The sequence below is a fragment of the Malaclemys terrapin genome, chromosome 11 (assembly GCF_027887155.1).
Source record: "Malaclemys terrapin pileata isolate rMalTer1 chromosome 11, rMalTer1.hap1, whole genome shotgun sequence".
Classification (NCBI taxonomy): domain Eukaryota; kingdom Metazoa; phylum Chordata; order Testudines; family Emydidae; genus Malaclemys; species Malaclemys terrapin.
In genome coordinates, this window is record NC_071515.1 from 14,156,473 (window position 1) to 14,172,185 (window position 15,713).

General features: G+C 41.5%; 1 protein-coding gene across 2 annotated transcripts in view; it reads left to right on the forward strand.

Moving 5' to 3' along the window:
• Nucleotides 1-15,713, forward strand: part of IKZF2 (IKAROS family zinc finger 2) — a 144,037-nt gene that overhangs the window by 108,123 nt on the left and 20,201 nt on the right. For both annotated transcript variants that reach the window (XM_054044579.1, XM_054044580.1), the window contains exon 6: nucleotides 8,596-8,733. In XM_054044579.1, the coding sequence (XP_053900554.1) occupies nucleotides 8,596-8,733 (138 nt within the window). The remainder of the gene's footprint in view (nucleotides 1-8,595; nucleotides 8,734-15,713) is intronic.

Consider the following 15,713-nt stretch of genomic DNA (forward strand, 5'->3'; position numbering starts at 1 on the left):
GGAGTGGGAGTCCCGGGTGGCCTGTCAGGGGGGTGGAGATGTGGATAGGGGTTGGGAGGGCAGTCAGGTGACAGGGAGTGGGGGGGTTAGATAAGGGGGTGGGATCCTGGGGGGCAGTCAGGGGCGGGAGGTCCCGGGAGGGGGTGGTCAGGGGACAAGGAGCAGAGGGTGGTTGGATAGGGAGTGGGAGTCCTGGGGGGTCTGTCAGGGGGCGGGGGTGTGGATAGGGGTTGGGGCAGTCAGGGGACAGGGAGCAGGGGGGTTGGATGAGGGCGGGGGTCCCAGGAGGGGGCGGTCAAGGGACAAGGAGCAGGGGGTTGAGGTTTCTGAGGGGGGCAGTGAGGGGGCGGGAAGTGGGAGGGGGTGGATAGGGAGCAGGGGCCAGGCTGTTTGGGGAGACACAACCTTCCCTACTGGGCCCTCCATACAGTTGTGCAACCCTGATGTGGCCCTCAGGCCAAAAAGTTTGCCCACCCCTGATCTAAACAAACACACTTTTGGGATAGAATCGTAGGACTGGAAGGGACCTCGAGAGGTCATCTAGTCCAGTCCCCTGCACTCAAGGCAGGACTAAGTATTATCTGGACCATTCCTGACAGGTGTTTATCTAACCTGCTCTTAAAAATCTCCAGTGATCTAGATTCCACAACCTCCCTAGGCAATTTATTCCAGTGCTTAACCACCCTGAGCGGAAGTTTTTCCTTATGTCCAACCTAAATGGCCCTTGCTGCAATTTAAGCCCATTGCTTCTTGTCCTATCCTCAGAGATTAACGAGAACAATTTTTCTCCCTCCTCCTTGTAATAACTTTTTATGTACTTGAAAACTCATGTCCCTCCTCAATCTTCTCTTCTCCAGACTAAACAAACCCAATTTTTTCCATCTTCCCTCTTAGGTCATGTTTTCTAGACCAGTAATCATTTTTGTTCCTCTTCTCTGGATAGTTCTCACCCTCCACAAGGAAAATGCTTCTCTGCCTTTAGTTCCTCTTGGGAAGACTCATGAATTTGGGAGGTAGAATTTTCACAAGAGCTGAACTTAAACTATAGAATCTACTTCCACAACAGACAGAAATGAGGGCAGATCTCCTTGCTTTCAGAACTAATGGCAAAATTCATCTCTTTAACTGAGCTTTCTCTCAATAAGTTTCTTTGCAAGCACTGCTCATAGAGAGACAGCATATACAAATACACAGCATACAAACAAGTCAGCCTAGAAACTAATTGAGCTTTTTCTCCTTTGGCCTGGAAAGGACAAAGAGGTGGTGAGAGATTATTAGTGTTCTATTTTAAAATATTTAAGGAATTCTCGGAGATTGGGTGATAAAGGCCATGTAAGTATCTGGATGGATAGACAGATGTAGATACTTAGAGGAACTGTGCCAATGAAATGGATGTTTGTTAATTTTTTTTTTTAACTTTTGGCATTCGCTCCACCTACTTGTTTCTATTCTTGAGGGCAGTTGGGATCATTATTGTATCTCTAAAATACTGCAGATTAATGAATAAACATGTAATCTGATTAATCAGATTAAATAACAGAGCTAATAATCCACAGCAAATGCAAGCGAAATCTTAAAGTAAAGCGTGAATGTCTGTAGATGGAAGTATCTTTAAAAATAAATAAGGGGGTAGGTAGATCATCAGTTATAAATTGGCATTGGCACACACTGATTTACACCATCTGTGAACCTGGCCCAGATATTTTATATAAAGAAACTATTGTTGTTTGAAACAATGTGTTCTGAACAATATACTTTCTTTCCTATTTTTGTTTTATCAGTTCATTCTAGCCAAATTATGGCAGGGATAACGTTTTCAGAGTTAATATGTAACCTGATGTTTAGCGCCTCTCAATGCAGAAGATCAGGCAGGCCTAAATGTTGGCTGTACAGTATTTCACTGCTAGCCTGCTTGGTTTACAATACCATAAACAACTGCCAGGTAAGCGCAGGTGTCGGCTGCTGTTTTGTGCCCCGGAGGTATTTATAGACAAGGTGGGTGTGTCTAGAAAACAAAAGAGTGAAAATAAGTGTAAATGTTCTGCCATTGTTTTAATACAGGCTGCCGTACTCCAAGTTTATGGATGGTGTTATAGGACAGACTGCAGTATTCCAGGATAGGATTGCTAGGACAGCATGTCGTAATTAAAGACAAGAATCGGGACTTATTGTTGACTCTGGTACTGAAAGTTAGGATGGGCCGTCTTTCAATTGCCAGCAAGGGCATGAAATACAGAACAGCCTTGTAGTTTGCAAAGCATTTGTGAGCCAAGTAATTGATATTAACCTTCAGATTTGTGACACCGGGCCAGGAAGTGATGAAGTGATAGGAGTTCTCTTTTTTTCAAGCTCAAAGTCAAGAAAGTTGTTGCAACTGCATAAATTGCGTTTCGGGCTACAATCTTTGTAGTACTACACTAGAAATTTTGAACCTGTACTTTTAGAATTAAGCTTCCCAAGTTTGGAGAAACTCTTGTGTTATACACCCAACTTAAAAAAAATACGGAAACTTTCAAAGGTGAAACACCATCTGTCCACCCGTGAATTAAAAGAAACCAACAACAGCAAATATAAACACCTTGATCCTGCAAAGCCTCACTCATGTGAGTAACAGTTTGAAGAATTGGCCCATGTTTTAGAACCGGTTTTATCTTTTTTCTCCAAGCAATGCTATGATGTTGCTTTCTTGTGTTACAATTCATTAATAGGCAGGTCTTTCATTCCCAACTCCTGCTCTTGTGCAGTGATGGGACTAGAATGTGTTCAGAGCTAAAGTTTTTTTTCTCTTTGATCCACATTATGGAACAAAATAGCCTTAAAGTGATCCGCCAGGTGGATCAGACATTAGAATTTATCCCACATGTTGCTACCTCATTTTGGACTGATAAGTGCAAAATTTTAACTCTTTTAAAAATCACAGCCAAGATTTTCAGTACAGACTAATGATTTTGGGTGCTCAACATGAGATGCCTTATAAAAGGCCTGACTTTCAGAGGGTGGGTGCTTGGCCCTTTTCTGAGAATCAGACCCCGTTAAGGATGTCTTAAGCTGGACGCTCAAAAATTGAGACACCCTAAATTACTAGTCACATTTCTGTATGTTCACGTTCATTCGCTCGGTAAACTCGCCAGCTTCTGGGTGCCGATGTCTTGGATCCTGCAGATTGGTGTGGGTGTGTAATCTCCCAGGCAAAAATCAAAGAACCCCCATGAATTTCAATGAACACATTTACAATCATTAAGCAGCAGCAGCTGGTTGTGAAGGGGAAGCAGGAGTATATTGTGTACTGCTCAGAGCCTGAGTGCATTCAGGTTTGATTTTAATTTTTCAATACTTTATTCAGGGTCTGTTATTCGTGCAAATATTTGTCTGTGTGAAACTTTGAGGACATGCAGCTCAAGAAAATAAAGTGTGTTGATTTAATTACAGGCCCGAGATATTGTACGTTGTTGGAAAGGCTTTGTTGTCTTATCTTGACAATGTCTTTCAAACTAATCCTTAGTACCCGCTAAACCATATGACCCTTCCCTGCTTAATAGGACAATGTATCTGGAAATGTTTCTGATATTCAGCCTAAATTTTTTTTTTCTAATTCTTACTCCTTACTCCTATTCACTCCCTACCCTCAACTGTACTACCCTAAATATTTCCTCTTGGACGTTTACTCCAATATCAGGTATATTGTTATCTCTCTCCCTTCTTTTTAAGCTCTTGATTTGTCAGGCTATAGATATGGTCCAAATTCTTGTACATCCTTGTATGACCCCCATTGTCTTAATGTGTGATCAGCTCACAACTTTCATAAATTTATTTTCATTACACCTCTGAGGTAGAGAATTATCTCTATATGGGGAACAATAGTGAGGAAAGACCGTGGAACTTTTGCAAGGTCACACAATCAGTTTTTGGTAGAGCCAGGAATTTAACCTAGGTCTCTAGAGTCACAGACGCAGGCTTTACCCACAGAACCGAACTTCCTACCTTGCTTAAAGCTGATCTCAGTAGAGTAGTTTTACACGGGTGTAACTGAGTGCAGAATTCTGTCCAAATCATTCCTAAAGAGAACTGCCTCTTAATTGTCAACATCTTTCTTATAAAGAAGTGCCCGGGACTGAACACAACTAAATGTTTGATATTTATTATAATTATCAAACAACAATGTCATACAGAAGTTACACTTGGGTATGTAAGAGCAGTGTCCTTCATTTTCCCCCCTAACACGTTGGATAGAGTTCCGATGCGTAGTGAAACAGCTGTCAAATCCCACATCTGAGGGAGCTACATTTCAGTGCTGGTTCTCCTACAGATTGTGTATTGTTCAAGTAAGTTTGATGAAAGGCTCTGTTTTAAATATAAAGTGATACTAATCCTCATGGGCTTCATGCTGTGACATTCCTGAATGGAAACTATTCCATATGCCCTCTTTGAGTAGCATTATTGGCATTGCCTATAGCTAAGTTACTTTCAGAGCTAACACCTTGAATGTGGTTCTAAAAATTCAACACTTGACTTAATTATTCTCCTTGAATACAGGACTATCATTTACTATTTGTACAGCAGCAAACACAATGAGGTGCAACTTGTTTGTGTTCTTTAGGTGCTACTGCAATATAAATGTTAAATGATGATGATAGTAATTCACAGCTATGACCCTGTCCCTGACAGTGTGTGCTAAAATTAAATGTCTTCAATATTTTTTGCAGTATTGGGCTGGTTCAACAATGATGATGATGATCAAATAGCAGCTGCCAACCTTCCATGAGGTGTCAGGGTTTCAGTTGTAGTTTAAACTTCACTACAAGATGCCAAGCCCAGGATGTGATTCGAACAGAGCATCTCAAGCGAAAAGCCAGACAACTTCAAATTGCAAGGCTGAATTCAGAAATCGGGAGCTTAATACCTGTCTGCAGAATTTTTCAGACTTTAAATGCCTGAGCCAAAGCCCATGAAAGTCAGTGGAAAGAATCCCATTGATTTCAGTGGGCTTTCAATTGAGACCTAAGTCTATAACAAATATAGTGGGCCAGTGCCTTCTTCAAACACACATCTAGACTGCTGAGCTATGCACAGTGGGTAGAACTAGGAACAGGTGGAAAGGAAGGAATCCTTTTCCAGGCTGCTGTAGAAAACAGAACATGGTTGCCAACATGTAGAAATGTGTGGTGATATCCTGGGCCTACTGAAGTCAGTGGGACCAGGATTTTACCCCTCGTGTGTACCATTGCTTTTAGCATCTTCTACAAGCTTTTGGCATGTGTGCTTATGGCACATTATTACCTGGGATGCCTTATTCTTTTCCATGGGTAGTTTCCCTTTGACTTACTTTGCATTCTGTTACGTATTTGCAGCTCATTTGAGAACAAAATGCAGTGTGAATGCCGTACCGGCACTTTTGCTTGTGTGGACCTTTTTTATGACTTAAAAGAAGTTTCCTTAAACCAATGGTCCCCAAATTTTTTGTCCCCCCCCCACCTGGTCCATGCCCCTTCCCCCCCTCCCTCCTGGGAGCTGCAGTCTGGAGCAGGGGCTGGGTACAGGACCAGCACCTCAGTGGGGAGCCAGGGCCGGGGCCAGAGCTGTGATGGGGAAACAGGGTTGGGACCAGGGCCAGAGCTGTGGTCAGGGGCCAGGAACAGGGCCATGGCTGGGAACCAGGAGCCAGGAACCACGGCTGGGAGTGGGAACCAGGAACTGTGGCTGGGAACAAGACCAGCGCTGCAGCTGTGCCCACTGTCGGGGCTCGGAGCTTGGTGACATGGCCAGGAGCAGAACCTTGGCCAGGAGCAGAGCTGGGGACAGAGTGGGGTTGGGTGGTTCTCTTTCCCCCCCACCCCCCGCCCTCCTCCCCGTGGGGGCTGGCCCAAGCCAAAGGTTCAGATTTGGTTTCAATATGACATTAAATGGGAAATCCACTGTATACTATTGCTTTTAGCATCTTTTATGAGCCATGCAATTCAGTGGGATTTGGGCACATAAACACCTTAGACACATTTGAAAATCTCAGTCTCACTGATCATATGCAATTTGTCAAATGGTCCTTATGAAAGTGGGGAATGCAAATGATAACTTCTTCAATTTTGCTTGCACTTGTTATAATTACAGGAGTCAAGACATGTATCTAGTGCCTCCGAATTATAGCAAAAAAATTTAATACACTAAGCAATAATACATGTAACTAATACTAGAGGCTGATGCTTCTTGAGAGTTGAAGGTACCTGGGCTTTTTCTTCATGCCTTACAGTGCATATAAGGAATCTGATTATCTGGATTAGCCAAATTATTTTACAATGTGTAATTGCTTAGATATCTGGACTTTTAGAAAACTGGAGGTCAGACGCAGTGCCAACTCAAATCAATGTAATCAATCCCTTTGACTTCAGTAGGTCCTGAGTGCATTTATTTCTCAGGAAAGTAACCAGAGTGTAGGAAACTGAAGTCTCTTCCCTCCACAACGAGGACAGTGAGTTGTGGTAAAAGAAGCTTTCCTATTCTGCCCAGTCAAGGTGTTCTATAAGAACCACTTCCAGGAGTGAGAAGCTAGTTTAGCATCCATAAATATTTGCGGTCTAGTCCAAACCTAGTGACTTCAATCAGTACGTTCCATTGACTTCAGTAGGCTTCGGATCAGGTCCCAAATCCTTGGTCTCAGCTGAGACTACCAGCAAAAATGTCAGTTACGATGGTGGTGTAAACTGGTGGGCAAACTCACCTGTTGGGGTGTAAATAGAATAATGCCCCCGACAACCATTCAGTCCAAGACCTTTTCCTTAGAGCTGCCTTTCTTTCTAAATAGGAGTTCCAGAACAAGAGCAAACAAACTCAGTCCTGGGTACTAACTAGAGGTGATTGGAATTTCTTTTTACCCTGCAGAAAATGTTGAGGTTTCATCAAATATATTTGAGGAAAGCAGAGACTTTCTGAAAAAAAAAATCATTTTGATCGAAAACCCAATTTTCTATGTAAAAAAAAAAAAAAGTTTTGATGGAAAATGTTTGACCACCTGAAGCTTTCTTTGCTTCCACCAGCCAGGAGGGGAGAGGGGACACACTCCTTTTATTTCTTGGCTACTATGGAGAGAGACCCCATATGACCTTCCTGACCCTGGGTCTCTTCTGTCTGCTGGCTCTACCACAGAGACAGGAAGCCTTTTATCTGGCTTTCTGTAGGGAACACAAGAACGGCCATATTGGGTCAGACCAAAGGTCCATCTAGCCCAGTATCCAGTCTTTCGACCGTGGCCAATGCCAGGTGCCCCAGAGGGAATGCACAGATGCTTGCTCCTTGTCATGTGCCCTGCAACTACAGCTCCCAGTTTTAAAGGACCAGGCCAACACATTGGGGTACATGCGTGCACCCAGATACCCAGGTGCAGGTGGTTTTTATGCTGTGGATACCTCTTCAGTAAGAACTGGACTGAGATCACCATCGTACTTCATGTGAGACACCCAACAGTCATGAGATGGTAATAGTAGCTTTTGGCTACAATTAGTAGGACTTGGATTTCCTTTGGTAATTGAAAGGTGAAGGACTGTATCCTATTACCAGGTCTGGGAGACATCCACCCTCCTATACTGGGAGAAACATATTGAATACACCTGTATTATCCCAAAGAACACATTTGCCTGGTCTTTGTTTAAAAATTATGACTTAGTTTTTCAAAGCTGCATAAGGCATTTGAGAATTGAACATTCTAATCCCCCCCCCCAGGCAGCTTTAAAAGTCTCCACCTAATGCGATTGCCAAACCTCCAGTACTGAATAAATAGCCCTCTAGTTATTAGAGGATATGTTCATGTTCTATATGTAATATGTATTTTAAAAAAATATTAACATGGTTTTGGCAAAACATACCATTTGGCTAGCTTTCTAGCTCTAGGATTAAGCTATTTTTGTGGTTTCTTCATGACATGCTATGAAAGGGCTTCACTTTACTAGGATCTGATGCTAGGTTTTGTGCATATTAAGACCTTTGCCAGATCATGTTGCTCTTGAGTGAAACTAAAAATAATATAGGAATTGTCTCTTGCCTTCATTGATTGTTTTTACTGTGCAGCCTCCCTGGTTGTGTGTGTGCATGTGTGTCTGTGTGTGTTTGTCGTTTTTTGTTTTTGTTTTTAACTAGCCAGTCCATATATATGGTGACTGCTCAGTTCTGACATACCATTTTGGCAAAATAGGCTGACCCAAAGGAGACCTTGCTCGTGTCATGCAACTCCATCCCCACCACTTTGATGTTGAAGTAGGCCAGCAAGCTTATGTGAGGGCAAATGCTGATGCTATGGATAAAATTGCTTAGAAGTTTTCCCACCAGGGTTGGTGATTGATTGAGCTGCTTGTTTCTCCTCATAGGTGCAATCTGCTTATTGGCTTTGCTACCAAGTCAGCCTTTTTGTGAATGTCAGCGTGAATAATCAGTAGGGTGATGTGTGTGGTAGATGGGCGGAGGTGCGTGGGGGGTGGGAAAATAGGGCAAGGGGAAAAGGGTTGGGACTTAAATGACCTTTGTAAATGTCTTTCCGTACCCTTTGTTGCTTGTAACGGAGATGTAACTTTGATGCAGATGACAATTTAACCTGAAGCTCTGTTCTTTCCACAGTGGGTAAGCCTCATAAGTGTAACTACTGCGGCCGGAGCTACAAGCAGCGCAGTTCGCTGGAGGAACACAAGGAACGCTGCCACAACTATCTTCAGAATGTCAGTATGGAGGCTGCTGGGCAGGTCATGAGTCACCATGGTGGGTGGAAATGATGTTCAGGAGCCTCCTGTACCTCGGAGTGACTTCTGCACTTATTTCATGTTTGTTTTTCTCCATATTTTTTTTTTTAACTTAAAATAACCCCATTCTTCCCAGAACAGTTACGTGTAAATATTTTTAAGAAAGACAGAAACCGTGCATGAAATCCTGGCCCCACTGAAGTCAACAACAAAACTCCCTTTGACTTCAGAGGAGCCAGGATTTTAGTGTGTGTGTGTGTGTGTGTGTGTGTGTGTGCGCACGTGCACCTATATGGATGTGTGTGCATAATATATATTGTGTGTGTACGTACCTACATGGATGTGTGTGTGTGTGTAAATATAAAACATGTTATTTGCCCACCCTTTAACATAACCGATTATGAGAGAAACTAAAAATATTGTAGTCTTTGTAAAAACAAAGCTTCCGCGTTGCAAGTACGAAAGTAGAATTTGGCAAGATTGGTAAATGTAATGTATATAAAATGTGTATATGTAACTATTTTTACATAATAGGCATGCTATATGTGTAAATAGTATAGTGAAAAAGCTTATTGAGGCTTTTTGTGTAGTATAAAGAGCTTGCAAAAGAGGATATAAAAAGCAGGATATGAGAACGTAGTTTTATCTTTAGTGGGTGGTAAAATTTAAAAAAAACAAACCATAATTTTTTTCAGACTCTCAAAATTATTTTTGGTTTTAGTTTTTGAAGTGCAATTTTTTGATTTTTGAATTTTTTCATGAAATGGTTTATCCTTTTTAAAGTATGTTTATTGAAAATTTTATTTTTTGATTTTTGGTATACTTTTTGAAAATATTTTTAAAATTTTGTTTAAAAAAAATCCTGCCGAGTGACTAAGCTAACCAGTCAAAATTTGCAGCATTGTTAAATGAAAAAGAGGAAGGAAATTAAAAGCAGCCTGTTTTTTTTTTTTTTTTTTTTCCTTTCTGTGTGTTTTTTGGTTGGGAGTTTTCTGTTTGTTTTTTGCTACTGTGTAACTTTTCATTGGTCAGTTTAGTCACATGGTGGGATTTTTATTTACTTAGAAATTTAAAAAGAATTTTTTCAAAAATATATAACAAGAAGCCAAGACCAAAAAAAAAACCCAATTTAAATAAATTATTTCTAATAGAAAATTTTGGTGAAAAAAATCACAAGCATTTTTATACTGGCTAATTTTTTCATTAAATATTCTTCTCTTCTCTCCCCCCCCCGCCTCAAAAAAAAGTTGCATTGGAAAAATTTCAGTTTGCTCTGTTAAATAATTTCAATTATATACCACCACCAGAAATGCCATGGAGAAGAAAATAAGCATTTAAAATCTGGTACATTCAGAAAGATTGATGTTTGTGACTAAACATTTTAGGCCTGATCTAATGCTCATAAAGGTCAGTAGAAATAGTCCCTCTGATTTCAGTGGTCTTTGGGTCAGGGCTTTTTTGTACCCTGACTTTCAGACATACATGATCTTTTTGGACTGATAGTGTTTAAGCTAAGAGTTTACCCAGCCCCACCATTCCCAAGAAGAGTCTTAGGCGCCTGTGACTTCAATGGGGCTTCTTTCAGGGGCTAAAGTTAAGTCGGTGTGTGTAGTTCTTTTGAGAACTGGGTCTTTAGTGAGCTTTCTCCATAAAACGCAGTTATGAAAGCTACAAGTAAGTGCTTCAGGGATTGTGTTGTGGGAGATCTCTCCAGATTCTACTCCCCTTCTAGTCAAAAACACTTATTTTTGCCAGTGTTGAGACCGTTTTAGATTTGCTTGGAAGGAACTACTTAAAGGTGAAACATAGACTGTGTGGGCCAAGTTCTTAGCCTTTTCTACACCTAGAAGATTCACAAGTTTTAACTTAAATCCGTTTTTCAACCAATTTAAGTTAGACCGGTCCAAACACCTGTCTGAACACTCTTAGGGCTTTTGTACACTACCGCCTAAGTGGATGTAAGTGATGTTGCTCAAGGGTGTGAAAAAAACACCACCCTGAGTGACGTAACTTACATTGGATGTCTCGCTCAGGTGGAGTAATTACGTCGATGGGAGAGCACTCTCCTGTCAATGTAATGTGTCTTCACTGGACGTGCTATGTCCGCACTGCTGCATCAATGCAGGGGCACCAATTTAATGTGGTAGTGAAGTCAGGCCCTTAGTCTAGTTTGTCTGTTCTTAATGGGTTTAAATTAATCTGGAATAAATCTGGTTTAAAGTCAAATAAGAGCATCCACACAGCCATTCAATGTGTTTAATTAAATTAGTTTAAAATCCCACCTTAAGTGAATCCAGTGCAACTTTCTCATGTAGACAAGTCCTTTGGTGTTTAAATCTCCTGCCATGCAAGTGAGTAAGGGAGTACAAGGCCCACCCCGCTATGTGGGCAACCTGTTTCTGCTTTGGGCAAGGTGGTGAGGAGCAAGGTCAGCAAGCTCTTCGAATCCACAGCTTGACTCAACAGTGAGCAGAGTCTGGTCTACCAACATGCCTGCCAGCGTAGCTTAGCCATCGAAGGAGGGGATGTAATCCCTGCCCTATAAAAGTGACTGCAGCAACTTCCCTCCTCTCTGGAGCTCAGGGGAAAACTAGAAGGATTTGTGACTGACTGAGACACAATTCCTTCCCACAGCCTCCCCGAAGATGGCACAGCTATGCGGTGCCCCTTACAAAAGGGCTAAAAGTTAGGTCTTAGTCTACCACTAAGAATGTATTCTGCAAAAATGTGCCGATATTTCCTTCTGGCCCTTGCCATACTGTGTATTTTTCAAGATCAGTATTGTTGTGAGCTAACTGATTGGGGTGTTGGATATCTTGGAATTACTCAGCACCCCCCCTAACTTGAGCTTTCTTGTGTGTCTTTGTAACTTTTTTCTCATTTACTATGTTTCTGGAGATACACCCAGCATGGGATTACCCAGTGCTTTTCTTAGTTTGTTACCAGAATGAGCCATAATCTATTTGCCTGGATCTAGGAAACCACCGCAGCATAACTGACTCCTACTTACACTTAGCAAAGTGATTCTCTGGGACGGTCCTGCAATGAGCTTTTTATAAAAAGCTGGGGGTGGGGATTTTCTTGTCCCCACCAGTGTCTTGCTGTTGGAAGAAGGGGAGCCCAGCTGTTTGTGCTGGGACCCGTGCATCCTTGCCAACAATTAACATTTTTTTTTTGCCAAGATGAGCTGTTCTAATAAGCTGGGGGCACCCCCTGGAGGGGTGTTTATGCATTCTGCTCAATTTGGTCCTTCATTAATTCATTTACTCATTCATTCTCACAACAGCCCTGTGAGGAAGGTAAGTATCATTGTCTCTGTTTTTTAGATAGATAAATCACCTAACTAAAGCTACAAAGGGGGTTAGGTAATCATAGCATGGGTTAAAATGCAGAAGTTTCTGGCTCTCACTCTCTTGCTTAGTCCGGTAGCATGCCATTGACGTGCCCTTTGTGGCTAGAAGCCATGCAGCCTGCTACAGCAAAACAGGTAGCTCACTTGTAGACAACTTGCCAGAAGAAAGTTGCCATGAGGTAGCAGGCTGGGCAGTGCTGGTCCTCCCAGGTGAAAAATTAGTCTGGGGACCTCTGACTCTAGGTTTCCAGGGTCCCAGCCCTGTGTGAGTATAGTGGAGACCAGTGCTGGATGTCTATAGCAGTGATCATGAATAATCTGTGATCTTTAAGAAAAATCAAAGACAAACTTTCAATCTTAGCTACGCATTTGTACCAGTTTACAGATTCTAGCTTAAAACAAACAAAAGGAAGTATTTTTTCACACTACGCACAGTCTGTGGAACTCTTTGCCAGAGGATGTTGTGAAGGCCAAGAGTATAATAGGGTTAAAAAAAAAACTAGATAAGTTCATGGAGGATAGGTCCATCAATGGCTATTAGCCAGGATGGGTAGGGATGATGTCCCTAACCTCTGTTTGCCGGAAGCTGGGAATGGGCGACAGGATGGATCACTTGATGATTGCCTGTTCTGTTCATTCTCTCTGGGGCACCTGGCATTGGCCACTGTCAGAAGACAGGATAGTGGGCTAGATGGACCTTTGATCTGACCCAGTATGGCCGTTCTTATCTTCACAGAGAAAAAGGCTAGAGAAATTCTTCAAAACCAATGCTTCATGATTACTCTTTCTTATTTTTGGGGTCATAAATAAGCAAAGAGAGGGAGTCCAGTCCTCTGCAATCCCCAAAAGTCAGCTTGACACATTACAGATGATGGGTCCTTTTATTCCTACATAAGTGAGTAGAATTTGGGTTTCAGTGCTGACTCCAGGGAGTTCTTCCCACCAGGATTCATGAGAATTTCCCCTGTCATTCTTTTTTCTTTTTTTTTTTTTTTTAAATATCATTAATGTGAGCTGAGCAAAGGAGGCTGAGGGTCAAGAGCTTCAGCTGATGTAAACTAGCATAGCTTTACTATTTTAAACAACATTCAGGGACTAAACATGTCCTGAGTGACTGTTTTTACTTTTGTTATGCAGTGTTCTCTGTTGCTCGAATTATACACAGACTCCTATTACATGTGTGTGATTTCATACAACTAAAAAAAAACCCAAACTAAAAGTTGTCCAGCCTTTTGATCTACAGTCCCCTTAGTTTCAAGGAAATGGAGGCTTTGAAGCAGTGTTCCTCAACTCTTGTCACCCTGAAGACTGTCTAGGTCTGTGTACTGAAAGGATGGGCTAACAAGTTAGTGTTACTTTTAATATCCTCTCTTGCAAATGTCAGAGGAAACTCAACATCTTTGCTTAAGCTCCAGTACAGGAAAGCACTTAAGTGCCTGCTTAAGTCCATCCCCTATCAGAAAAGCACTTAAGCATATCCTTTGCAGGACTTCGTATTTGTTGAATGGACATGCTTTGCAGAACTTGGGCCTTAGTTGTGAGCATGTGTTATCTTTCTTGGTTTGTTTTTCTATTTTATAACACTAATATTCCTCAGTGAATTATGTGGACTTTGGTTTTTTGGCTTTTACTTAGGTATTGATTTTTTTTTTCCCCTTAAAATTAAAAGCAAATCCAAACAGGGTGCCTCGTGTTACAGCAACAGGAAATAGGCATCTGATTACTCATTTGTCAGTTGTTTCTTAACGTATATGATGCATTCTTTTTTTTAAAAACATCAAATAATAGATCTCGATTTTAAATATTTGCAATGACATGATGTTCAGTTTCACCTTTCAAGTTTCCATGCTGGCAACATCTAACCAATCTAATCTTGACTTGTCTGTGATTTAACAAATTAGGAGTGGTTGTTTTTGTTGCTGTTGCTTTTTCTGAAATCTACATAAATTGCCAAAATGTGGTTGGTTATCTTCCCAGTACCATAAATATTGAAGAGGGTCAGAAACAGTAATATTTCCGCTTGGAACTTGACTGTATTGGCAAAGGTCCCATGCCCTAGTCTTGTTTTGAACCAGATAATAGAGTCACCACCTTTTGTTAAATGTGGAGCAACCCTCTTACTATCAGTTTCAGAAATATGAAAGCAGGTACTGTATTGACGATATTCAACAGAGGAGTCCGAGCAAAATCCTTGCCTAATGTATTGATTGTAAGATGTTTCTGTGAACATTGTAACGTGTTCCTCGCTTTCTATGGAAGAAAGAAGTCTAGTTGTATGTTGGTCAAATTTCACCTAGGAAATTTCACATACCTTTATCCAAGACACGGGTGTTGGCATTTATGTCTTTGAAAATCTCCCCATGTTTTCAATACATCCCTAAATAGGCCTAATGTAGGATTCTATGGAGCAGCCCAAGCTACCTAAGTAGTCTTCCTAAATCTAGTCTGCTGTCTGTTACCCCTAAGGTGACCAGATATCCCGATTTTATAGGGACAATCCCGATATTTGGGGCTTTTTCTTATATAGGCTCCTATTACCCCGCCACCCCCGTCCTGATTTTTCATACTTCCTACCTGGTCAGCCTGGTTACCCCAAGCCTTGAAGTCTGCACTGGATATTAATTAGGTCACTCGCATACCACACACCATTTTTGTAAACATTGGTTTCATCTTGTATTTGTGCTATTTCTCTTCCATTATTTTCACTGGTGCCAGCAGGATTCCCTGGTAAATGAGAAATCATTGTGTTTCTCAGTGGGAGCATCCTGTACAAATAAAAAGGCAGCAGCGTAAATCATTTTACAGCGTATGCTGGATTCTAAGACTCAAAGTATTCAGCTTCCCTAGCAGCACAAACACAAATGGAATCAAAGGAATAAATTGTCCCGTGTTCTTGACTGTCTGAGTTGAGATATATCAGAGGGGTAGCCGTGTTAGACTGAATCTGTAAAAAGCAACAGAGGGTCCTGTGGCACCTTTAAGACTAACAGAAGTATTGGGAGCATAAGCTTTCGTGAGTAAGAACCTCACTTCTTCAGATGCATCTGAAGGAGTGAGGTTCTTACTCACAAAAGCTTATGCTCCCAATACTTCTGTGAGTTGAGACGTTCACCAGAACAGGTCTTTTATTTCGTAATTGCCGGGTATTTGCTCTTCCTTTTTAGGAGGCAAAGGCAATGCTTTTATCATCTCATTTTAATGTGTATTGTGCTACCAAATCGCCACATAGTTAAGAATAGGAGATTCATTAGCACTGATATCAGTGGAGTCACAATGGAGTAATGCAGTGCTGAATCATCTTGTGGTCTCCAAACAGACTACACTCATGCATGAGGAGTACATGATAAAGTCCTTGGGAACTGAGTTTTAAGGGAGTTGCCATGGTGTGAGGAAAAAGAAGGGAACAATAGAAGATTTAGGGTCCAATCCTGCTCTCCTTGTTCTGGCAAAATTTCCTTTGACTTCAGTGGGAGTTTTGCCTAAGTAAGGAGAGCAGGATGGGGCCCTCAGGTCATACAGATTAGAGCAATTGTTTGTTCTGCCATTCCAGAAACCTGTTTCGGTTTGCTGCCCAAGAATCTTTCTTAAGTATAAATCATAATCATAGCGCTACTAACCTCCAACTAGCACAAAGACACTGATGGTTG